Here is a 23,995-nt window from a genome sequence, read left to right as displayed (position 1 = left end):
ATCTTTCCAGCTCTCTTTTGATAACCACTCAGCGTGAAAGGAGAGAAAAATGTGTGCTCTGATCCGGTGGAAACTAGGCCTACCTGATTACTTCTTATCCCTTGCGCAAATAGCCTACAGCTATGTCTGTCCAGAGTTTACTGGAGCTGGAAACTCTTAGGGCCCAGAATGTTGTATGCAATGTTGCAAGTTTGCTAGAGCAAACTTCAGGACAGCACGCAGATCTGTAGAAATGGTAAGATAAGTTGGCACTCAAAATGGAAAAGGCTGCCGACCCCTGGTGTAGCCTATCAGGAGTATAACAGCAGGAGCGTAACAGCAGAATCTGCGAAGGCCAACAGCAGCGGGTGGAAGTTTTTTTTTCTTCTGGTTAGACTATCTTGATCTCTGGCTCCCTCGAGTCATTTGTGTGTCTTAATTATTTAGGGTTAATGATCTGGCTGAAGATTGCAGGTTCAATCCCACATATTCTTTAACCATGAGGCTCAGATATACTCTACTAAAAGAGAGGAAGTTTTTATTTCGTCCCTATTTAAAAATCCAGTCAGAAAGGTTATTGAAGTGCTCCTGAGTAGTGCAGCGTTCATAAGCACTGCATCGCAGTCTGTGTTACAGCCTGTGTGTTACAGCCTGTGTCTTACAGTCTGTGTGTTACAGCCTGTGTGTTACAGCCTGTGTGTTACAGCCTGTGTGTTACAGCCTGTGTGTTACAGCCTGTGTGTTACAGCCTGTGTGTTACAGCCAGTGTGTGTTACAGCCAGTGTGTGTTACAGCCTGTGTGTTACAGCCAGTCTGTGTTACAGCCGGCCGTGACCGGGAGCCCCATAGGACGGCACACAGTTTGCTCTGGGGGCTTCCTTGGCTCGTCATGCTCTAGCTACTCCTTGTGGCAGGGTCGGGCACCTGCAAGCTGACCTCATTCATCAGTCGAATGGTGTTTCCCCTGACACATTAGTGCGGCTGACTTCTGGGTTAAGTGAGGCTGACTTCTGGGTTAAGTGAGGCTGACTTCTGGGTTAAGGGAGGCTGACTTCTGGGTTAAGGGAGGCTGACTTCTGGGTTAAGGGGGGCTGACTTCTGGGAGGGGGCTGACTTCTGGGTTAACTTCTGGGTTAAGGGGGCTGACTTCTGGGTTAAGGGAGGCTGACTTCTGGGTTAAGTGAGGCTGACTTCTGGGTTAAGTGAGCAGTGTAATAAGAAGTAGTGTTATTGACATTTTCTGAGGACCTCTAAGACTAGGTCAAATGTATATTGAATGAACATCAATTAAATATTATGTTGAACATAAAACAAATATGTTATGAACGTCTTAAAAACTGACTGGAAATTGTGGAACATTGTGCAACATTGTGGGAATGTTCTGTGCCACCTTCGTGAATATCAGAATATTCTTGCAACATCCCAGACAACTCCCATAACTTAATTAAATGTTCTGGGAACCTTTAAAGAACTTAGATCAGTTGTTCTGTCAACATTCTGATAACATTAAGGGAATGTCCTGTGCAACCTAACATAAAACATTGTATAATCACGCACAAAAATTGACATTTTTTGTGTGTTTTGGGAAAATATATTTTGTGATGTCCCCACAATGTTCCCACCAAACTGTTCCCACAATCTAATGAAACAAATTGTGGTATGGGAAAATTCTTGCAATATCAGGCAAATGTTTTATACAAACATGGTATAATCATCAGCATGACTGGAGAGTTTCTGTTTAATGAGAACATTTACCACAATCTAACAAACGTTCAGGGAACTTTCACATAACCAATTTTGATTTGTTGGGAAAACATTACCCGTACATTGTGTTATTACCATTACCTGGAATCCTAATGAGAACATTTTGGAAACGTTCTTTGGTGGTTGTTACAACATTTTAGTGAATGGTAGGAGAACATTCTAAGGATATTTAATTTAAAACATAAACATAAAAAAAAATACAAATGTTTTGGGGATGTTATCATCCTAATGTTAGATATAATCCTATCTAGAACTTAATGGGAATCTTAGCTAATGTTCTGGTAATGTTCCCGGTTTGCTGGGAGGGGCCCTCTTGGATCTTTCATTATTGGCAGGATGTTTTCTCCCCATATTTCACCATTTGTAGATATATATACACACACACACACAATAAAAGGCAGTGGGCCATGCCCAGTTGAAAGGGGTCTGTACTACAATAGAGTGATTGTGTTCAGAGGGGAGGTAGAATGAAGGGAGGCTCAGGACTTCATGTTCTGGCTTCTCATCACCACACTAATGTTATCTACACACAGAGCGCTCTGAAAACATAGAAAGAGGGATGGCACTTTACAGATGGCTATTAATGTCTTTAATAACTCTGGTGTGAATTTCAATGAAGGTTGAGACCCTGTGAAAAACTGTGTATAGAGGCTGTGCATTACTGGTTACCTGACAAGGCCACTATCATTATGTCAAACTAGGTTTTCAGTGTTTTAGATTAGGCTGTTTTTGTTTTCAGTTTCACATCAGGAATAGGTTGTGTTTTACTAGGGGACAACCTGGAGTGACTAGACCACCACTTTGAGGTGGCCTTCTGACTGTTTATTTGAGGTTATTTAAATACTTTACCCCTAAGACACACACACACACACACACACCGGTAGGAAGTTACAGCTCAACCACAGCCGGGAAAAATGCCTTGTTAGTGATTTCTGAGTCACTTATCCAGAGATTAGGGTTTGAGAGTGACTGAAGCAGCTGCTGGTGGTTAAGTAACTGTGTGAAGCTCCAGTAGTGAGAGGAGTGTCCTTTTGACTGAGCAAATCAAATCAAATCAAATGTATTTATATAGCCCTTCGTACATCAGCTGATCTCTCAAAGTGCTGTACAGAAACCCAGCGTAAAACCCCAAACAGCAAGCAATGCAGGTGTAGAAGCATGGTGGCTAGGAAAAACTCCCTAGAAAGGCCAAAACCTAGGAAGAAACCTAGAGAGGAACCGGGCTATGTGGGGTGGCCAGTCCTCTTCTGGCTGTGCCGGGTGGAGATTATAATTGAAATGAATTGGATTGAGATTTTCTTGACAGATATTGAGCCCATATCTCTGCTAACTAGTGTGTTGCCGGATCAGACAGGCATATGAAGGTATGGAACAGTGATGAGTAATGAGTGAGGAGTTTGCCTTGGTTTGTAAACACCCTTCCTAACCTCACACCTTCTAACATAAACACATTGAAAAAACTACGACCAAAACAAAAACAACAGGAAGCAGTAGGCATGTCTCCATAGTGACGAAAGAACAGTCTGGAAACATTTAACGCCCCCCCAAACTCACCGCCCTCCAACTTTCTGAGGGAGGAACTGAGAAACAGGGAGAGAAACAGGGAAAGGAGGGGGAACCAGTGATGGTAAGTGGGTCCCCTCTAGACCCTAGTCCCCAGACATGCTTCTAGTCCTAACTGACTGCTACTGTCTACAGGTACAGCTCTGCCCTGTACTAGAATAGACCTTGGCTTTACTCCAACATTACTGAGCAGTTATACACCATTCTATTCTTTATACAATACCATGGGTGTCCACTTCAAGCTTTCTCAGGCATGACCTTTTCTTTGTAGTCACACACGAACACACACACTGGCCTAACAGTGGACACACCCTTTGCCATTCTCAGTGCTGTGTAGAAAGGCAGTGTCACCATGTCTGTATCTGATATTATTGTTGAGATTTATTCTCAGTTTCTCTAAAGCTGTTACTAAATACACACCACTTATAGAACTCCTGTCAGTTGTTAGTTTGCACAGAGCTTCTTGAATATCGAAACTGGTTTAATTCCTCATTATATTGTGCTGAACATGTACATTTTGAAGTAGCCTTCCTGTAAAATGTGACTGTGGTTTGCAGTAATGTTCTATGGCTCATTGACTATGATTACTAAAGTCTGATCTGAGGGAAGATGAAAGCGATGGTCTCAGCCTTTGGATGGCCGACCCTAGTCTTTTAAACACACATGGTGTGCAAGCGTTTGTCCCTGCTCAGCAACAAACCTGATCACACTAGTTATACTGGGATGTATTGCGGTCTCATACATATGATGCCAATGCTACAGTGTTGAGTTGACAAGATGGGGCCCACCGTACAACCTAGTTTTGAGGAAGCATGTGTGTGTCAAACGCTCTGGTGATGGAAAGCTGTTACACACGCTCCCTGTCTGGAATCACACATCCACTCTCCTCATCTGACTCCTATTTTTAGCACCATGCCACATTAAGTCTTCATACTCCATTGAGTGTACAGTACGCCGAGTGTGATCATAACTGCACTGATTCTCACACATGCATGCATGCATGCTCTCACACACACACACACACACACACTTAGTCCATATGCTGTGTTTATATGCTCCATCTTATCCCCCTATTCTCCTCTCCTCTTATCCCCCTCTCTACATTGTTTTTCCAGGCTGTTAAAATTCCTGGGCCGTGCCCCCTCGTCTTCTCTTCCCTCCTCTCTAGTCTGTCCTGTCCTCCCTCATCCTGCCAGTTAACTTAGTTTTCTCCTGTTGGTACAGAGTTTGTGTTTTTACCGTTTCTTAAACCATCTCACTGCCTTCACATTTCTACCACCACCAGTGTTGGTGTGTATGTGTCCCAGCTGCTAGTAGTGTCTCCAGTGTAACAGTAACTGCTGTGACTCTGCTCTCTTTCTGTGTAACGAGAAACAGACTCAGACCTTGTGTGTGTGTGTGTGTGAAGAGGGGGCTGGCTGACTTAACAAAGCAAAAGTTCTCCGTTTGGTTGGGCCACAGTAAGCCTCCACCCTCACTCCCTCCCCCACACCCTCCCTCCCAGCCACAGAGCCCAGAGCAGGAAGCGTACTCCCCAAGGGAGAGAGGAGGGTCAGGGGGAGGGAGGGGAGGGTCTTTGCCTGGCTACAGGAAAGAAGGAAACTTTGGTTCACACACATGCACTCGCTCACTCGCCTACAGATGGTGAACACCCGTCCACTCAGAACTTTCTGTTCCCCTGCGCCTGGGAGGATTTTACACACATACACACAAACACACACATACACATTGAAGAGACGTTCTCGCCCAGTGGGGCTTTTTTTTTAAAGAAGCTGATGGTTTGTAAAAAGAAGGGAAAAGAAGGAAAGAGACAGAAGGCGAGCGGAGGAGAGAAAGCCTCCTCCCTCTCTCTCTCGGGGGTGAGGTCATTCAGCCGGGGGAAGAGTTCTGGACGAGCCCGCTGGGTCTGAATCTGATCTGAGACCCTTACCTCAGGTCCTCCCTCTTACCATCTCCTCCCTCCCTCACTCGTCTCCTCTTCTTTCTGTTTTTGGCGTGTTGCAAAACCAATCTTAACTCTCAGTAAGTACAGGGATACCATATCAAGCTGGAATGTGTGTTTCTGCATTCTCAAGCTTGGAGTGTATGTGTGTCACAGGAGGCTGCTGAGGGGAGGACGGCTCATAATAATGGCTGGAACAGAGCAAATGGAATGGTATTAAACACATGTTTGATGTATTTTATAACATTCCACCTATTCTGCTCCAGGCATTACCATGAGCCCGTTCGCCCCAATTAAGGAGCCACCTGTGATGTGTGTTTCTTAGTTCTGAGGCTTGTGTGTGTATGTCTGTGTGTATCTCGGTTTCAAGTGTGTGTGAGCATTTCTCAGTTCTAAAGTGTGTGTGTGTGTGTGTGTGTGTGTGTGTGTTTGTGTGTGTGTTTGTGTGTGTGTGTGTGTGTGTGTCTGTGTGTGTCTGTGTGTGTGTGTGTGTCAGGTGTTCCAATGGCGTCAGCTGGAGAACCTCTACTTCAGAGAGAAGAAGTTCTCAGTGGAAGTTCACGACCCCAGGAGGTAAATCTATATCACAACTCTGTGTGTGTGTGTACGTGTGTGTGTGTGTACTTGCATTCCTGCGCACATGTTTGTTTCAGCACTGTAAATAGTTTTGTATCACAAAAGTAGTAAAGTGTAGTAATAATATATATAATATATATGACACATAGCTAATGTTAGTTAGTTTTGTTGATGATACTTCATTACTGCTGGAGGTGTGAAGGATGTAGTATGTAGGATATATGAAGCTTGGATAGATGCAATGTATAATGTCTTTATTGTCCCCCATTGTCAATGCTGATAGCTGCCTTGTTTAAATGTTAGCAGACTTAACAAACACAGAGCAGAGATGGTCATGGGTTGGAGAGGTGTTGTTGTTGTTGGCAACAATATATTAAAGAGTAGTAGAGGCAGCAAGAGATCCCCAGTGGGGCATGTGATTGAACAGAGTAGCTTGTGAACACATACAGACAAACCGTGAGAGAGGCATATCCGCTTCAGTTTATCTTGGCGTTAGAGTGAGATTCAGAGGATCTTAAATAGAGCCTGCACAGACAGAACTGCTGCTAGTCACTCACACACACTGAACTCTGCTGTCTAGAGGAGGAAGTCACCTCTCTTTTGTTTGTTTAGCATCTGATGGAGAGAGAAAGACAGATGGAGAGAGAAAGAAGGGGGAAAAAGGAGTGAGAGAAGGGCAGAGAGAAGAGAGAGAGAGCTGTTTTATAGGAGGCCGTAGTTAGTGTGAGCCGGTCTGTAGACACAGATGTCTTTCTGTCTAAACAGTGTTGAGTAAATCATGTCATGAGCGACAACGTGCGCTATGATAAACATCATTACTAGACATACTCTCTCTTTCTAGAATAAGTGTGTTCAAGGATGCCTTGTGTCTGGCCATGCTATAGGTCGCTGTGTTGCATGTGTACCTGTGTGCGTGTTATTTCATTTACTGTGTGTGTGTGTGTGTGTTTATTCAGTGTGTATAAGGAGGCCTTGTGTCCGTCTCTACTGTAGGGCGTCGGTGACCAGAAGGACGTTTGGCCACAGTGGTATAGCTGTCCACACCTGGTACGCCTGCCCTGCTCTCATTAAGTCTATCTGGGCCATGGCCATCAGCCAACACCAGTTCTACCTGGACCGCAAGCAGAGCAAGGTAACACATAGAATCACTGTGAGGCTCTAGAATGACCGTGTGGTTCTAGAATGGCCACGAGGTTCTAGAATGAGTATGGGGTTCTGGAATGCGTGTGAGATTCTAGAATAACTGTGGGGTTGTAGAATGCGTGTGAGATTCTAGAATAACTGTGGGGTTGTAGAATGCGTATGAGATTCTAGAATAACTGTGGGGTTCTAGAAGGACTGAGGATCTAGAATGTGTGTGGAGTTCATAACCAAATCAGTAGCAACAAGCAGACATGGGGTATTATGTCTGATTATGTTTGTCCAGTCTAAGATCCATGCGGCTCGTAGCCTCAGTGAGATAGCCATCGACCTGACAGAGACTGGCACTCTGAAGACATCTAAACTGGCCAACATGGGCAGCAAGGGCAAGATCATCAGTGGTAGCTCTGGCAGTCTGCTCTCCTCAGGTAAGTCTCTGTGTTTGTCTGTGTTTGCATGTGTGTCTGTGGCCAACAGTACCCTTGCCCTACTCTCACTCCGCCCAATAATGTGGAGGCGCCTGCCTCTAAATGTAGTGTGGTAGAGGAGAGAGGGAAGAGAGGACTGTAAGGGGAGAAAAGAAGGATGTGAGGGTTAATGTGGTTAGAGAAAGATCTGTGAGAGGAGTCAGTGGTAACTCACCCCTCCACCCCCCTATCTAGGCCAGGGGTCTGTGGGAACAGAGTTAGAGAGGGCAGGGCTGTGAATCAACCTTTAAACTTCAGGACAGAAACCCATTATGCTGTTAGCCTCATGTTTTCCCAAGGCTGTTTCCACCAACATGGTGGAAGTGTGAAAGACACACGAAAGCTCAAATAATGTTTGTACTAAAAACTCTACTAGTTTTGAGTGAGGGAGCAAAGGTCGATACACATATGCTGCCAACTGTGTGTGTGTGCAGTGTCAGCTATTTCCAGACACCGCTGACAACTTATGAAATCAATTACTGTGTTTAGAAGGAGTAGTCTCCACAACACAGTTCATCTTTTTCCTCTCTAATGTCCTGTTTGATATCTATCTTCATCTCTTGTCCTAGTTCTCTTTGTATTTGCCTCTCTCTTTCTCCCTGACGTTGTATCTCAGCTATCTCCATCTACCCCCTTCTCTCTCTCACCCTCCACATTCAGTGTTTATATCTCTGCTCTCACCCTCCGACAGAGACTACCTCTAATACACACACTCACTCACATATTCCTACAAGGCCACACAGTCTCTTCTCACTTTCAACATCGTCCCCTCACAGCAGTGTGTGTGTGTGTGTGCGTGTGTGTGTGTGTGTGTGTGTTAATCTAATGACACGCTGCCTCGCAACAGAATGATGTCACTGATATGTCACTGTCACTGATATGAGTAGTGCTGTTATGTTAATGTGTCTCTGTCACTTTCTCTACCGTTTTCGGCAGTGTAGACATTCTGGATCAATCTATCAACAGTACAGGGGGTGTATATGAGTCCTACACAGTAAGGTTACAGTACAAATGATCTGGACTAACCTATACCCCCGCACATTGATTCGGTACGGGAACCCCCTGTATATAGCCTCGTTATTGTTATGTAATCTCATTGTGTTACTTTTTATTTTTTACTTTAGTTTATATAGCAAATATTTTCTTAACCCTATTCCTTCAACTTCATTGTTGGTTAAGTAAGTCAGCATTTCACGGTAAGGTCTATCTATACCTGTTGTATTCGGCTCATGATACAAATACAATTTGATTTGATAGTAAGCTTGTTTCTTACAGTTTTCTACACTCTGGTCCATGTTCCGTGTTCTAAGAGTATCTGTGATCTGTGTGTGTTCTGACTGTATCTCTGCTCTGTGTGTGTGTGTTCTGACTGTATCTCTGCTCTGTGTGTGTGTGTTCTGACTGTATCTCTGCTCTGTGTGTGTGTGTTCTGACTGTATCTCTGCTCTGTGTGTGTGTGTTCTGACTGTATCTCTGCTCTGTGTGTGTGTGTGTTCTGACTGTATCTCTGCTCTGTGTGTGTGTGTTCTGACTGTATCTCTGCTCTGTGTGTGTGTGTGTTCTGACTGTATCTCTGCTCTGTGTGTGTGTGTTCTGACTGTATCTCTGCTCTGTGTGTGTGTGTGTTCTGACTGTATCTCTGCTCTGTTCTGACTGTATCTCTGCTCTGTGTGTGTGTGTGTTCTGACTGTATCTCTGCTCTGTGTGTGTGTGTGTTCTGACTGTATCTCTGCTCTGTGTGTGTGTGTTCTGACTGTATCTCTGCTCTGTGTGTGTGTGTGTTCTGACTGTATCTCTGCTCTGTGTGTGTGTGTTCTGACTGTATCTCTGCTCTGTGTGTGTGTGTGTTCTGACTGTATCTCTGCTCTGTGTGTGTGTGTTCTGACTGTATCTCTGCTCTGTGTGTGTGTGTGTTCTGACTGTATCTCTGCTCTGTGTGTGTGTGTGTTCTGACTGTATCTCTGCTCTGTGTGTGTGTGTTCTGACTGTATCTCTGCTCTGTGTGTGTGTGTTCTGACTGTATCTCTGCTCTGTGTGTGTGTGTGTTCTGACTGTATCTCTGCTCTGTGTGTGTGTGTTCTGACTGTATCTCTGCTCTGTGTGTGTGTGTTCTGACTGTATCTCTGCTCTGTGTGTGTGTGTGTTCTGACTGTATCTCTGCTCTGTGTGTGTGTGTTCTGACTGTATCTCTGCTCTGTGTGTGTGTGTTCTGACTGTATCTCTGCTCTGTGTGTGTGTGTGTTCTGACTGTATCTCTGCTCTGTGTGTGTGTGTTCTGACTGTATCTCTGCTCTGTGTGTGTGTGTGTGTTCTGACTGTATCTCTGCTCTGTGTGTGTGTGTTCTGACTGTATCTCTGCTCTGTGTGTGTGTGTTCTGACTGTATCTCTGCTCTCTGTGTGTGTGTGTGTTCTGACTGTATCTCTGCTCTGTGTGTGTGTGTTCTGACTGTATCTCTGCTCTGTGTGTGTGTGTGTGTTCTGACTGTATCTCTGCTCTGTGTGTGTGTGTGTGTTCTGACTGTATCTCTGCTCTGTGTGTGTGTGTGTGTGTGTGTGTGTGTGTGTGTGTGTGTGTGTGTGTGTTCTGACTGTATCTCTGCTCTGTGTGTGTGTGTTCTGACTGTATCTCTGCTCTGTGTGTGTGTGTTCTGACTGTATCTCTGCTCTGTGTGTGTGTGTGTTCTGACTGTATCTCTGCTCTGTGTGTGTGTGTTCTGACTGTATCTCTGCTCTGTGTGTGTGTGTTCTGACTGTATCTCTGCTCTGTGTGTGTGTGTTCTGACTGTATCTCTGCTCTGTGTGTGTGTGTTCTGACTGTATCTCTGCTCTGTGTGTGTGTTCTGACTGTATCTCTGCTCTGTGTGTGTGTGTTCTGACTGTATCTCTGCTCTGTGTGTGTGTGTGTGTGTGTTCTGACTGTATCTCTGCTCTGTGTGTGTGTGTTCTGACTGTATCTCTGCTCTGTTCTGACTGTATCTCTGTGTGTGTGTGTTCTGACTGTATCTCTGCTCTGTGTGTGTGTGTTCTGACTGTATCTCTGCTCTGTGTGTGTGTGTTCTGACTGTATCTCTGCTGTGTGTGTGTTCTGACTGTGTGTGTGTGTGTGTTCTGACTGTATCTCTGCTCTGTGTCTGTGTGTTCTGACTGTATCTCTGCTCTGTGTGTGTGTGTTCTGACTGTATCTCTGCTCTCTGTGTGTGTGTTCTGACTGTATCTCTGCTGTGTGTGTGTGTGTGTGTGTGTGTGTGTGTGTGTGTGTGTTCTGTGTATCTCTGCTCTGTGTGTGTGTGTTCTGACTGTATCTCTGCTCTGTGTGTGTGTGTTCTGACTGTATCTCTGCTCTGTGTGTGTGTGTGTTCTGACTGTATCTCTGCTCTGTGTCTGTGTGTTCTGACTGTATCTCTGCTCTGTGTGTGTGTGTGACTGTATCTCTGTGTGTGTGTGTTCTGACTGTATCTCTGCTCGTGTGTGTGTGTGTGTGTGTGTGTGTGTGTGTGTGTGTGTGTGTGTTCTGACTGTATCTCTGCTCTGTGTGTGTGTGTTCTGACTGTATCTCTGCTCTCTGTGTGTGTGTGTTCTGACTGTATCTCTGCTCTGTGTGTGTGTGTTCTGACTGTATCTCTGCTCTGTGTGTGTGTGTTCTGACTGTATCTCTGCTCTGTGTGTGTGTGTTCTGACTGTATCTCTGCTCTGTGTTTGTGTGTTCTGACTGTATCTCTGCTCTGTGTGTGTGTGTTCTGGCTGTATCTCTGCTCTGTGTGTGTTCTGACTGTATCTCTGCTCTGTGTGTGTTCTGACTGTATCTGTATCTGCTCTGTGTGTGTTCTGACTGTATCTCTGCTCTGTGTGTGTGTGTTCTGACTGTATCTCTGCTCTGTGTATCTCTGCTCTGTGTGTGTTCTGACTGTATCTCTGCTCTGACTGTATCTCTGTGTGTGTGTGTTCTGACTGTATCTCTGCTCTGTGTGTGTGTGTTCTGACTGTATCTCTGCTCTGTGTGTGTTCTGACTGTATCTCTGCTCTGTGTGTGTCTGTGTAGGTTCCCAGGAGTCGGACAGTTCTCAGACAGCTAAGAAAGACATGCTGGCAGCCCTGAGAGCCAGACAGGAGGCTCTGGAGGAGACTCTCAAACAAAGATTAGAGGAACTCAAGAACATCTGTATCAGAGAGGCGGTAAGACACGTGCACAAACACACATACATACCAACTTCAATGAATAATGATCAATTAAATGTATTCCTCTCTCCTGCTTCTCTCTCTCACCCTTTCTTTCTCTCACTTTCTTTGTCTCTCCGTCTCTCCTTCTCTCTCTAGGAATTGACAGGGAAGCTGCCTAAGGAGTATCCATTGGATCCAGGGGAGGAGCCTCCGACGGTCAGAAGGAAGATCGGCACTGCCTTCAAACTGGACGAACACAAGATCCAGCCGAAGGGAGAGGTCAGAGAAATCTCTCAAACCATAGCTGCCCCTTTAACATCCTGCCTGAAGGAGAGGTCAGAGAAATCTCTCATACTGTAACTCCCCCTTTAACATCCTGCCTAAAGGAGAGGTCAGAGAAATCGCTCAAATTGTAACTCCCCCTTTAAGATCCTGCCTAAAGGAGAGGTCAGAGAAATCTCTCAACTGTAACTCCCCCTTTAAGATCCTGCCTAAAGGAGAGGTCAGAGAAATCTCTCAAACCATACCTGCCTCTTTAAGATCCTGCCTAAAGGAGAGGTCAGAGAAATCTCTCAAACCATACCTGCCTCTTTAAGATCCTGCCTAAAGGAGAGGTCAGAGAAACATCTCAATCTGTAACTGCCCCTTTAAGATCCTGCCTAAAGGAGAGGTCAGAGAAACATCTCAATCTGTAACTGCCCCTTTAAGATCCTGCTTAAAGGAGAGGTCAGAGAAACATCTCAATCTGTAACTGCCCCTTTAAGATCCTGCTTAAAGGAGAGGTCAGAGAAACATCTCAAACCATAACTGCCCCTTTAAGATCCTGCCTAACGGAGAGTCCACATCTGATCCGACCGTTTCCAGTGGTTCCATTCAGTTCTAGCTAATTGGAGGAGTTCTGTTTGGCTCCCAGTGTAGATAAACTTCCTCATGAACCTGGGGTTATTTAAAGCTGCAATATGTAACTTTTTGGGTGACCCAACCAAATTCACATAGAAATTTGAGTTATAGATCTGTCATTCTCTTTGAAAGCAAGTCTAAAAAGTGGTAAATCTATTCGTTGTGTGCTATTTCTATGCTTCCCGTTCTTAAGTTTTTACTTTTCGTTTTGTACACCAGCTTCATATATTTATGGAAAATATATTTCACAGTGGTTTAGAAGGTACAGTAATTCTCTACACTATATACTTGTATGTTTTGAAACATAAACTGAAATTACTATTAGAATTTTAGCAACCAGGAAATGGATATCTGCATAGTGCATCTTTATCTATATGGTTTATCTTCATCTATATGGTTAGACTTGGGGATGGAGAATTGATCTTAAATCATTGGTTGAAACAGAAGAGTAACTGGGGCAGTGGCCAAGCCAGCACTTTGAAAAGTTTGGGATCTGCTTTGAAGTTGGTTTGAAGTCATCCTCAATCCCTCTTTCTCTCTCTTCTTCTCTTCTTCTATTGCTGAATCTGTCTGTCTGTTCTTCTATTGCTGAATCTGTCTGTCTGTTCTTCTATTGCTGAATCTGTCTGTCTGTTCTTCTATTGCTGAATCTGTCTGTCTGTTCTTCTATTGCTGAATCTGTCTGTCTGTTCTTCTATTGCTGAATCTGTCTGTCTGTTCTTCTATTGCTGAATCTGTCTGTCTGTTCTTCTATTGCTGAAATTGCTGAATCTGTCTGTTCTTCTATTGCTGAATCTGTCTGTCTGTTCTTCTATTGCTGAATCTGTCTGTCTGTTCTTCTATTGCTGAATCTGTCTGTCTGTTCTTCTATTGCTGAATCTGTCTGTCTGTTCTTCTATTGCTGAATCTGTCTGTCTGTTCTTCTATTGCTGAATCTGTCTGTCTGTTCTTCTATTGCTGAATCTGTCTGTCTGTTCTTCTATTGCTGAATCTGTCTGTCTGTTCTTCTATTGCTGAATCTGTCTGTCTGTTCTTCTATTGCTGAATCTGTCTGTCTGTTCTTCTATTTTGTGCCTCAGTAGATTTTCCACTGCTTCAGGGCTGACTAAAAATAGCTTGTCTGCTCCGTAACACAGGAAGTGGTGATAGTGGGAGAAAAAGAAAGTGTGTGTGTGTGTGTGTGTGTGTGTGCATACGTGTGTCTTGGATTGTATGCATTGAAACGAATCCAGGGTCACAGCATTATGAAACCGCGAGGCTAGCAGGAAGATGTCTCAGGTTTTACACTAGTCAAACCTTGTTACCTCAGAACACACACACATAGAGGTTATTCTGGCAGGGGGGATGTAGAGATTGTTTAGTGAAAGGGATTCCTCCAGGCTGAGGTAGTCTTGTTGACCTGTGTGTGTTAAACAAGCCTAGTGTATTTACCTCTTTATCTTTGGGAGCTGTGATCATATTGTTCTGTTGTGTTTTTCTGAACCCCTTCCCTGGACATAAGGTCACCCACACATGGACCACACATACACAGGGATGTGTGTTATGGTAGGGGGATGTGTGTTATGGTATGGGGGGATGTGTGTTATGGTAGGGGATGTGTGTTATGGTACTGGGATGTGTGTTATGGGTAGGGGGATGTGTGTTATGGTTAGGGGCTGTGTGTTATGGGTAAGGGGATGTGTGTTATGGGTAGGGGGATGTGTGTTATGGGTAGGGGGATGTGTGTTATGGGTAGGGGGCTGGTTTGTTATGGGTAGGGGGGGCTGTGTGTTATGGGTAAGGGGCTGTGTGTTATGGGTAGGGGCTGTGTGTTATGGGTAGAGGGCTGTGTGTTATGGGTAGGGGGCTGTGTGTTATGGTAGGGGGATGTGTGTTATGGGTAGGGGCTGTGTGTTATGGGTAGGGGCTGTGTGCTGTGTGTTATGGGTAGGGGCTGCTGTGTGTTATGGGTATGGGGGCTGTGTGTTATGGGTAGGGGGCTGTGTGTTATGGTTAGGGGCTGAATGTAATGGTTGGGGGGCTGTGTGTTATGGTTAGGGGCTGAATGTTATGGTTAAGGGGCTGAATGTAATGGTTAGGCGGCTGTGTGTTATGGTTAGGGGGCTGAGTGTTATGGTTAGGGGGCTGAATGTAATGGTTATGGGGGGCTGTGTGTTATGGGTAAGGGGCTGTGTGTTATGGGTAAGGGCCTGTGTGTTATGGGTTAGGGGCTGTGTGTTATGGGTAGGGGCTGTGTGTTATGGGTAGGGGCTGTGTGTTATGGGTAGGGGGATGTGTGTTATGGGTAGGGGGATGTGTGTTATGGGTAGGGGCTGTGTGTTATGGGTAAGGGGCTGTGTGTTATGGTTAGGGGGGCTGAATGTTATGGTTAGGGGCTGGTTTGTTATGGGTAGGGGCTGTGTGTTATGGGTAGTGGGCTGTGTGTTATGGGTAGGGGCTGTGTGTTAGTAGGGGCTGTGTGTTATGGGTAAGGGGCTGTGTGTTATGGGTATGGGGGGCTGTGTGTTATGGGTAAGGGGCTGTGTGTTATGGGTAAGGGGCTGTGTGTTATGGGTAGGGGCTGTGTGGGGTAGGGGCTTTGTTATGGGTAGGGGCTGTGTGTTAGGGGCTGTGTGTTATGGGTGTGTGTTATGGGTAGGGGCTGTGTGTTATGGGTAAGGGGCTGTGTGTTATGGGTAAGGGGATGTGTGTTATGGGTTAGGGGCTGTGTGTTATGGGTTAGGGGGCTGTGTGTTATGGGTAGGGGCTGTGTGTTATGGGTAGGGGGCTGTGTGTTATGGGTATGGGTAGGGGGGGGGCTGTGTGTTATGGGTAAGGGCTGTGGGGCTGTGTGTTATGGGTAAGGGGCTGTGTGTTATGGGTAAGGGGCTGTGTGTTATGGGTAAGGGGCTGTGTGTTATGGGTAGGGGGCTGTGTGTTATGGGTAGGGGCTGTGGGTAGTGGGCTGTGTGTTATGGGTAAGGGGCTGTGTGTTATGGGTAAGTGGCTGTGTGTTATGGGTAGGGGGCTGTGTGTTATGGGTAAGGGGCTGTGTGTTATGGGTAGGGGCTGTGTGTTATGGGTAAGGGGGCTGTGTGTTATGGGTAGGGGCTGTGTGTTATGGGTAGGGGCTGTGTGTTATGGGTTATGGGTAGGGGCTGTGTGTTATGGGTAGGGGCTGTGTGTTATGGGTAGGGGGCTGTGTGTTATGGGTAGGGGCTGTGTGTTATGGGTAGGGGGCTGTGTGTTATGGGTAGGGGCTGTGTGTTATGGGGGCTGTGTGTTATGGTTATGGGGGGCTGTGTGTTATGGGTAAGGGGCTGTGTGTTATGGGTAGGGGGCTGTGTGTTATGGGTAGGGGGCTGTGTGTTATGGGTAAGGGGCTGTGTGTTATGGGTAAGGGGCTGTGTGTTATGGGTAGTGGGCTGTGTGTTATGGTTATGGGGGGGCTGTGTGTTATGGGTAGGGGGCTGTGTGTTATGGGTAGGGGCTGTGTGTTATGGGTATGGGTAGGGGCTGTGTGTTATGGGTAGGGGGCTGGTTTGTTATGGGTAGGGGCTGTGTGTTATGGGTATGGTTAGGGGCTGTGTAATGTTATGGGTATGGGGGGCTGTGTGTTATGGGTAGGGGCTGTGTGTTATGGGTATGGTTAGGGGCTGTGTGTTATGGGTAAGGGGCTGTGTGTTATGGGTAAGGGGGCTGTGTGTTATGGGTATGGGTAGGGGCTGTGTGTTATGGGTAAGGGGCTGTGTGTTATGGGTAGGGGCTGGTTTGTTATGGGTAAGGGGCTGTGTGTTATGGGTAGGGGCTGTGTGTTATGGGTAGGGGGCTGTGTGTTATGGGTAAGGGGCTGGTTGTGTTATGGGTAGGGGCTGTGGTTATGGGTGTGTGTGTTATGGGTAAGGGGCTGTGTGTTATGGGTGTGTTATGGGTAAGGGGCTGTGTGTTATGGGTAGGGGCTGTGTGTTATGGGTAGGGGGTGGTGTGTTATGGGTAGGGGCTGTGTGTTATGGGTAGGGGCTGTGTGGGGTGGTGTGTTATGGGTAAGGGGGCGGTGTGTTATGGGTAAGGGCGGGGTGGGGTGTGTTATGGGTAGGGGCTGGTTTGTTATGGGTAAGGGGCTGTGTGTTATGGGTAGTGGGCTGTGTGTTATGGGTAAGGGGGGGTGGGTGTGTTATGGGTAGGGCGGTGTGTTATGGGTAAGGGGCGGTGTGTTATGGGTAGGGGCTGTGTGTTATGGGTAGGGGGCTGTGTGTTATGGGTAAGGGGCTGTGTGTGTTATGGGTAAGGGGCTGTGTGTTATGGGTGTGGGGCTGTGTGTTATGGGTAGGGGGGCTGTGTGTTATGGGTAAGGGGCGGTGTGTTATGGGTAAGGGGTGGTGTGTTATGGGTAGGGGCGGTGTGTTATGGGTAGGGGCGGTGTGTTATGGGTAGGGGGGGGCTGTGTGTTATGGGTAGGGGGGGATGTGTGTTATGGGTAAGGGGCTGTGTGTTATGGTTAGGGGCTGAATGTTATGGTTAGGGGGCTGGTTTGTTATGGGTAGGGGCTGTGTGTTAAGGGTAGTGGGCTGTGTGTTATGGGTAGGGGCTGTGTGTTATGGGTAAGTGGCTGTGTGTAATGGGTAAGGGGCTGGTTTGTTATGGGTAAGGGGCTGTGTGTTATGGGTAGGGGCTGGTTTGTTATGGGTAAGGGGCTGTGTGTTATGGGTAAGGGGCTGTGTGTTATGGGTATGGGGGCTGGTTTGTTATGGGTAAGGGGCTGTGTGTTATGGGTAGGGGCTGGTTTGTTATGGGTAGGGGCGGTGTGTTATGGGGGCTGTGTGTTATGGGTAAGGGGCTGTGTGTTATGGTAGGGGCTGAATGTTATGGTTAGGGGGCTGGTTTGTTATGGGTAAGGGGCTGTGTGTTATGGGTAGGGGGCTGTGTGTTATGGTTAGGGGCTGTGTGTTATGGGTTAGGGGGCTGGTTTGTTATGGGTAGGGGATGTGTGTTATGGGTAAGGGGCTGTGTGTTATGGTTAGGGGCTGAATGTTATGGTTAGGGGGCTGGTTTGTTATGGGTAGGGGCTGTGTGTTATGGGTAGTGGGCTGTGTGTTATGGGTAAGGGGCTGTGTGTTATGGGTAAGGGGCTGTGTGTTATGGGTAAGGGGCTGTGTGTTATGGGTAGGGGGGGCTGTGTGTTATGGGTAGGGGCTGTGTGTTATGGGTAGGGGGCTGTGTGTTATGGGTAGGGGCTGTGTGTTATGGGTAGGGGGGGCTGTTTGTTATGGGTAGGGGCTGTGTGTTATGGGTATGGGGGGGCTGTGTGTTATGGGTAGGGGCTGTGTGTTATGGGTATGGGGGGCTGTGTGTTATGGGTATGGGGGGCTGTGTGTTATGGGTAGGGGGCTTTGTGTTATGGGTAGGGGCTGTGTGTTATGGGTAGGGGTACTTAGGGGGGGGCGACCATGGGGTCTCATAGGAGATAGTGAGGAGGAGGGCGGTGGGTGGGTGATTTTTGGGAGAACTGGGGTCTAAGGAAGCTAGCCAAGGCTGGGCGAGGTATGGAGGTGAGTGGGAGAGTTAGGGAGAGTTGGGGGTGTTTTAGGGATTCTCATGGGAGGCAAGGCAGGGCTGGGAAAGTGTGGGGGAGGAAGGAAGATAGATGGTTTCCTCATTGTGTTTGTACTGGCCTGGGAACATGCTTTAAGTTACTGGTGGATGTGAGTGACTCATTTCTGAGTATGTGTGTCTGAGTATGTGTGTCTGAGTGTGTGTGTCTGAGTGTGTGTCTGAGTGTGTGTCATCACACTCACTGTGTGAGTGTGTTTGTTTGTGTGTGCATGTGTCACACTTCCTAACCCTTGTGTGTGTCTCTCTCTCTCACCAGGAGGAGGAGCTAGAGCGTCTAGAGAGGGAGTTTGCCATCCAATCCCAGATCACAGAGGCTGCGAGGCGTCTGGCCAGCGATCCGCACGTGAGCAGTAAGAAGCTGAAAAAACAGAGGAAGACGTCGTACCTGAACGCGCTGAAGAAACTCCAGGAGATAGAAAACGCCATCAACGAACACCGTGTCCGCTCTGGGAAGAAACCCACGCAACGCGCTTCGCTTATCATAGAGGGTGAGACTACACACATGCTGAGAGAATCGCTTATAAGAACCACATCGCGTAATAAAGAGGGTGAGACCAGGCACACACACAATCACAAATTCACATTCACAAACACACACTCACATACACACACATGGCAAGAAGTGCTCATGAACATGAATTGAAACACACCTACTTCACCTTAACTAATGCCATAGTGAAAGTGTTTTCCTCTGTTCTTCTCTCCCACAGAGGCCAACATGGGCTCAGAGGACAGCTCTCTGTCTGACGCTCTGGTCCTAGACGACGGTATGTCTCTCTCTCTCTTTTGGCACTAAAATACATGTAAAAGTTCATCAGCGTCTTTCTAAATGGGACTAATCAGTGATCCATCAATCTAACCGACCCCTATCTATCTCCTCTATCAGATGACCCCCAGATGACAGGGACCCCCACCTTCTCTCCGGCAGCATCTCCCCATAAGGGCCTCCCTCCCCGGCCTCCCTCCCACAGCCGGCCCCCTCCCCCCCAGTCTCTAGATGGCCTCAGCCACCTGCACTACGCCCGCTCCGAATACGACAAGTCCCCCATCAAACCCAAGATGTGGAGCGAGTCCTCGCTGGACGAACCCTATGAGAGGGTCAAGAAACGCTCTTCACACTCCAAGTGAGAGGTCAACTCTGTTGCCAAGACGATACATCTATACTGGGCTTGTGGGGCATGTGATAGTTGGTTGAATGTTAGTATAATGATTAGAAGATAGCAACAGTAATGTTAAGGTTTTCTAAGGGCTCTGTCTCTCCCTGTCCAGTCACAGGCGGGTACCCGGCTCTGGTAGTTGTGCGGAGGCAGGAGGCAGTAACTCTCTGCAGAGTAGCCCCATCAGGAGTGTTCCTCACTGGAGCTCCCAGTCCAGCATGCCCTCCACCCCCGACCTGAGGACCAGGACCCCTCACTACGTACACTCCACCAGGTAACCAACAGATAACCTCAAAATAACCTTCAGAAAAGTACAGGGCTATGGTCACCTCACTAGGTCAAAGTCACAACCATACTGTAACCTCTCTCTCCATCTTTCCCTTCCTCTCTCCATCACTCGCACCTCACTCTCTGCATCTCTCCCCCTCACTCTCTGCATCTCTCCCCCTCTGCATCTCTCCCCTCACTCTCTGCATCTCTCCCCTCACTCTCTGCATCTCTCCCCCTCACTCTCTCCATCTCTCCCCCTCACTCTCTGCATCTCTCCCCCTCACTCTCTGCATCTCTCCCCCTCACTCTCTCCATCTCTCGCCCTCACTCTCTGCATCTCTCCCCCTCACTCTCTGCATCTCTCCCCCTCACTCTCTGCATCTCTCCCCCTCACTCTCTGCATCTCTCCCCCTCCACCAGGTCTGTGGACATCAGTCCCACCCATCTTCACAGTCTGGTTCAGCACTTTAGGAACCGCAGCTCCAGCCTGGAATCTCAGGGCAAGCTGCTGGCCTCCGACCCCGACACACACACTCACACACACACCCTGGGAGCCCCCGGCAGCCCAGACATCTTCCTGGCCCCGGGGACTCGCAACTCCAATGGCTCTGACCCGTTGGACGACTGTTCGTCCTGTACCTCCCAGAGCAGCTCAGAACACTACTACCCTGGGGTAGCTCCAGGCTCCAACCCAAACTACTCCACCCTAGGAGAGGACTCCCCTTCCAAAGCCAGGCAGAGACAGAGACAGAGGCACAGGTTAGTACAGCAGAGGTGGGTGTGTCCAGAGACTGACTTTAGGCTTCTTTAGCAGAGGATTTGTTTCTATGTTTAATATGTATGTTAACCTCCTCTCTCTCTCCAGGTCTGCAGGTCACCTTGGTTCCTCTAACTCTGGCTCCATGCCCAACCTTGCAGCCAAGAACGGTTCAGGGTGCGGTGGTATGGGGGTGGCAGGGACTGGGTCAGGGCAGCATGGGGTGTACCTCCACAGCCAGAGCCAGCCCTCGTCCCAGTACCGGATTAAAGAGTACCCCCTGTACGTAGAGGGAAGCCCCAACCCGGTGGTGGTGCGCAGCCTGGAGAGTGACCAGGAGGGCCACTACAGCGTCAAGGCCCAGTTCAAAACCTCCAGCTCCTACACAGCCGGGGGGCTCTACAAGGAGACCTGGGGGCGAGGAGGGGGAGAGGGGAGCAGCAGACTCACCCCGTCCCGCTCCCAGATCGTACGGACTCCCTCACTGGGGCGAGAGGGGGGAGGAGGGGGGAGGGCGGTGGTGTCAGATGAGTTGAAGTGTTGGTACCAGCGCTCTACGGGCAGTGTAAAGGAGAGGAGTCACGCCGGCTCCAACACGTCGGACAGCGGCTCGCTGCAAGGCACGCTGGGACTCGGACGAGGGAGCAGGGTGGGGACACTCGCCAAGGGATCACCAGGTGGGTGACAACACACACACACGTAGACCCGTTTATGTTCTAAGCTAGGCTTGAATCTGGTAGGATAGTTAGTTTTGATTGGGTCAGGCATTGTAAAGGACAGATATATATATAACACACACACACAGTTGAAGACGAAAGTTTACATACACTTAGCTTAAAGTCATTAAATCTCATTTTTCAACCACTCCACACATTTCTTGTAAACAAACTATAGTTTTGGCAAGTTGGTTAGGACATCTACTTTGTGCAAGACACAAGTAATTTTCCCAACAATTGCAGACAGATTATTTAACTTATTAATCACTGTAACAGCTTGGAAAATTCCAGAAAATGATGTGATGGCTTTAGAAGATTCTGATAGGCTAATTGACATAATTTGAGTCAATTGGAGGTGACCCTGTGGATGTATTTCAAGGCCTACCTTCAAACTCAGTGCCTCTTTGCTTGACATCATGGAAAATTAAAAGAAATCAGCCAAAACCTCAGGAAAAAATCATAGACCTCCTTAAGTCTGGTTCATCCTTGGGAGCAATTTCCAAACACCTGAAGGTACCACGTTCACCTGTACAAACAATAATACGCAAGTGTAAACACTATGGGACCACGCAGCCGTCATACCACTCAGGAAGGAGACGCGTTCTGTCTCCTAGAGATGAACGTACTGTGTTGCGAAAAGTGCAAATCAATCCCAGAACAACAGCAAAGGACCTTGTGAAGATGCTGGAGGAAACAGGTACAAAAGTATCTATATCCACAGTAAAACGAGTCCTATATCGACATAACCTGAAAGGCAGCTCAGCAAGGAAGAAGCCACTGCTCCAAAACCACCATAAAAAGCCAGACTACGGTTTACAACTGCACATGGGGACAAAGATCGTACTTTTTGGAGAAATGTCCTCTGGTCTGATGAAACAAAAATAGAACTGTTTGGCCATGATGACCATCGTTATGTTTGGAGGAAAAAGGGAGAGGCTTGCAAGCCGAAGAAAACCATCCCAACCGTGAATCACGGGGTTGGCAGCATCATGTTGTGGGGGTGCTTTGCTGCAGGTGCACTTCACAAAATAGATGGCATCATAAGATAGGAAAATGATGTAGATCTATTGAAGCAAATCTCAAGACATCAGTCAGGAAGTTTTATGCTTTTATGCTTTATCCAGGTAGCCGGAAAGTAGAGCATTGCAGTAGTCTAATCTAGAAGTGACAAAAGCATGGATAAATTTTTCTGCATCATTTTTGGACAGAAAGTTTCTGATTTTGCAATGTTACGTAGATGGAAAAAAGCTGTCCTTGAAACAGTCTTGATATGTTCTTCAAAAGAGAAATCAGGGTCCAGAGTAACGCCGAGGTCCTTCACAGTTTTATTTGAGACGACTGTACAACCATTAAGATTAATTGTCAGATTCAACAAAAGATCTCTTTGTTTCTTAGGACCTAGAACAAGCATCTCTGTTTTGTCCGAGTTTAAAAGTAGAAAGTTTGCAGCCATCCACTTCCTTATGTCTGAAACACATGCTTCTAGCGAGGGCAATTTTGGGGCTTCACCAAAATAAATTACACTAGTTGAGTATCTGGAGCATCAGCATTTGTGGGTTTGATTACAGACTCAAAATGGCCAGAAACAAAGCATTTTTTTCTGAAACTAGTCAGTCTTTTCTTGTTCTGAGAAATGAAGGCTATTCCATGCGAGAAATTGCCAAGAAACTGAAGATCTCGTACAACGCTGTGTACTACTCCCTTCACAGAACAGCGCAAACTGGTTCAAACCAGAATAGAAAGAGGAGTGGGAGACCCCAGTGCAGAACTGAGCAAGAGGACAAATACATTAGAGTGTCTAGTTTGAGAAACAGATGCTTCACAAGTCCTCAACTGGCAGCTTCATTAAATAGTACCCACAATATACCAGTCTCGGCGATTCCGGGATTCTGGCCTTCTAGGCAGAGTTCCTCTGTCCGCTGTCTGTGTTCTTTTGCCCATCTTAATCTTTTCTTTTTATTGGCCAGTCTTGAGATATGGCTTTTTCTTTGCAACTCTGCCTAGAAGGACAGCATCCCGGAGTCGCCTCTTCACTGTTGACATTGAGACTGGTGTTTTGCGGGTACTATTTAAGGAAGCTGCCAGTTGAGGACTTGTGATGCATCTGTTTCTCAAACTAGACAAACTTTTGAACAGTAGTGTATATTCTTTACAGAATAGTTAGTTTGTGAAAGAACATTGGAGAGGCTGAAGTTTAGCAGAGTGTGTGTGAATGAGTGTAAAGCGATCCCTGAACCAAATGGAGCTCGTTAGTCATGTTAGTCACAGTGGGGCATAGCTGGGATAACACAGCCCTTGACCACCTATTGATGTGTGTGTGTGTGTGTGTGTATAACTGTGTGTCTCTCTGTACATCAGCGTCCCCTCACAGCCCGAGGAGTGGGACTCCCTCTAGTGAACAGGCCGCAACACCCACGCCCCCCTGCAGCCCACAACACATCCTCAACTGGCAGAGCGGGTACGACACACACATGCACGCACATGACAGACAAACAGCACACACACACATGCACACACCAATACATCATTTGCAGAGTGGTATATAAACTGTTTGGGGTTAAAGACCAGGCACTCAGGATCCTAATCCTATTTGACATTTAATCCTGGGTTAAAGGCTTTGGCTCCTGTATTGCAATTCACAGGACAAAATCTGCATCCTCACAAAACATCTTCAGCATCTAAGCTTCTCTTACAATCTCTATAACCTCTGCCTTACCAACCCCTAACCTTTTTCCTCCTGCAGCACGGTACTCTGTCTAGCTACTGATCACACGGCTGTCTTGTCTTCATAAAGGACTAACTGATTTGTTAACTTTCCTCTCTTTCACTCTTCTCTATTTTTACTTCTCATTCCATCCCTCTTTATCTTTCTCCCTCTCTCCCTCTCCTCCTGTACTAACCTCTCTGCTGTCTGTCTGTCTGTCTGTCTGTCTGTCTGTCTGTCTGTCTGTCTGTCTGTCTGTCTGTCTGTCTGTCTGTCTGTCTGTCTGTCTGTCTGTATGTCTGTATGTCT

At 47.1% G+C, this 23,995-nt stretch overlaps 1 protein-coding gene across 11 annotated transcripts in view; it reads left to right on the top strand.

The window, feature by feature from the left end:
- The window catches only part of LOC112253465 (FERM domain-containing protein 4A-like), a 219,174-nt gene that overhangs the window by 191,673 nt on the left and 3,506 nt on the right, over positions 1-23,995 (top strand). For 7 of the 11 annotated variants that reach the window (XM_042323195.1, XM_042323192.1, XM_042323194.1 and 4 more), the window contains exons 12-23: positions 5,745-5,821; positions 6,815-6,956; positions 7,251-7,392; positions 11,472-11,605; positions 11,747-11,869; positions 18,339-18,630; positions 18,793-18,849; positions 18,969-19,206; positions 19,352-19,513; positions 19,930-20,268; positions 20,375-20,943; positions 23,341-23,440. In XM_042323195.1, the coding sequence (XP_042179129.1) occupies positions 5,745-5,821; positions 6,815-6,956; positions 7,251-7,392; positions 11,472-11,605; positions 11,747-11,869; positions 18,339-18,630; positions 18,793-18,849; positions 18,969-19,206; positions 19,352-19,513; positions 19,930-20,268; positions 20,375-20,943; positions 23,341-23,440 (2,375 nt within the window). The remainder of the gene's footprint in view (positions 1-5,744; positions 5,822-6,814; positions 6,957-7,250; positions 7,393-11,471; positions 11,606-11,746; positions 11,870-18,338; positions 18,631-18,792; positions 18,850-18,968; positions 19,207-19,351; positions 19,514-19,929; positions 20,269-20,374; positions 20,944-23,340; positions 23,441-23,995) is intronic. The other 4 variants (XM_042323198.1, XM_042323197.1, XM_042323193.1 and 1 more) reach the window with 2 other exon arrangements.

Source organism: Oncorhynchus tshawytscha, linkage group LG06, assembly GCF_018296145.1.
Source record: "Oncorhynchus tshawytscha isolate Ot180627B linkage group LG06, Otsh_v2.0, whole genome shotgun sequence".
NCBI lineage: Eukaryota > Metazoa > Chordata > Actinopteri > Salmoniformes > Salmonidae > Oncorhynchus > Oncorhynchus tshawytscha.
The sequence above is the reverse complement of the archived record's forward strand: the minus strand, read 5'-3'. Positions and strand labels throughout refer to the sequence as shown.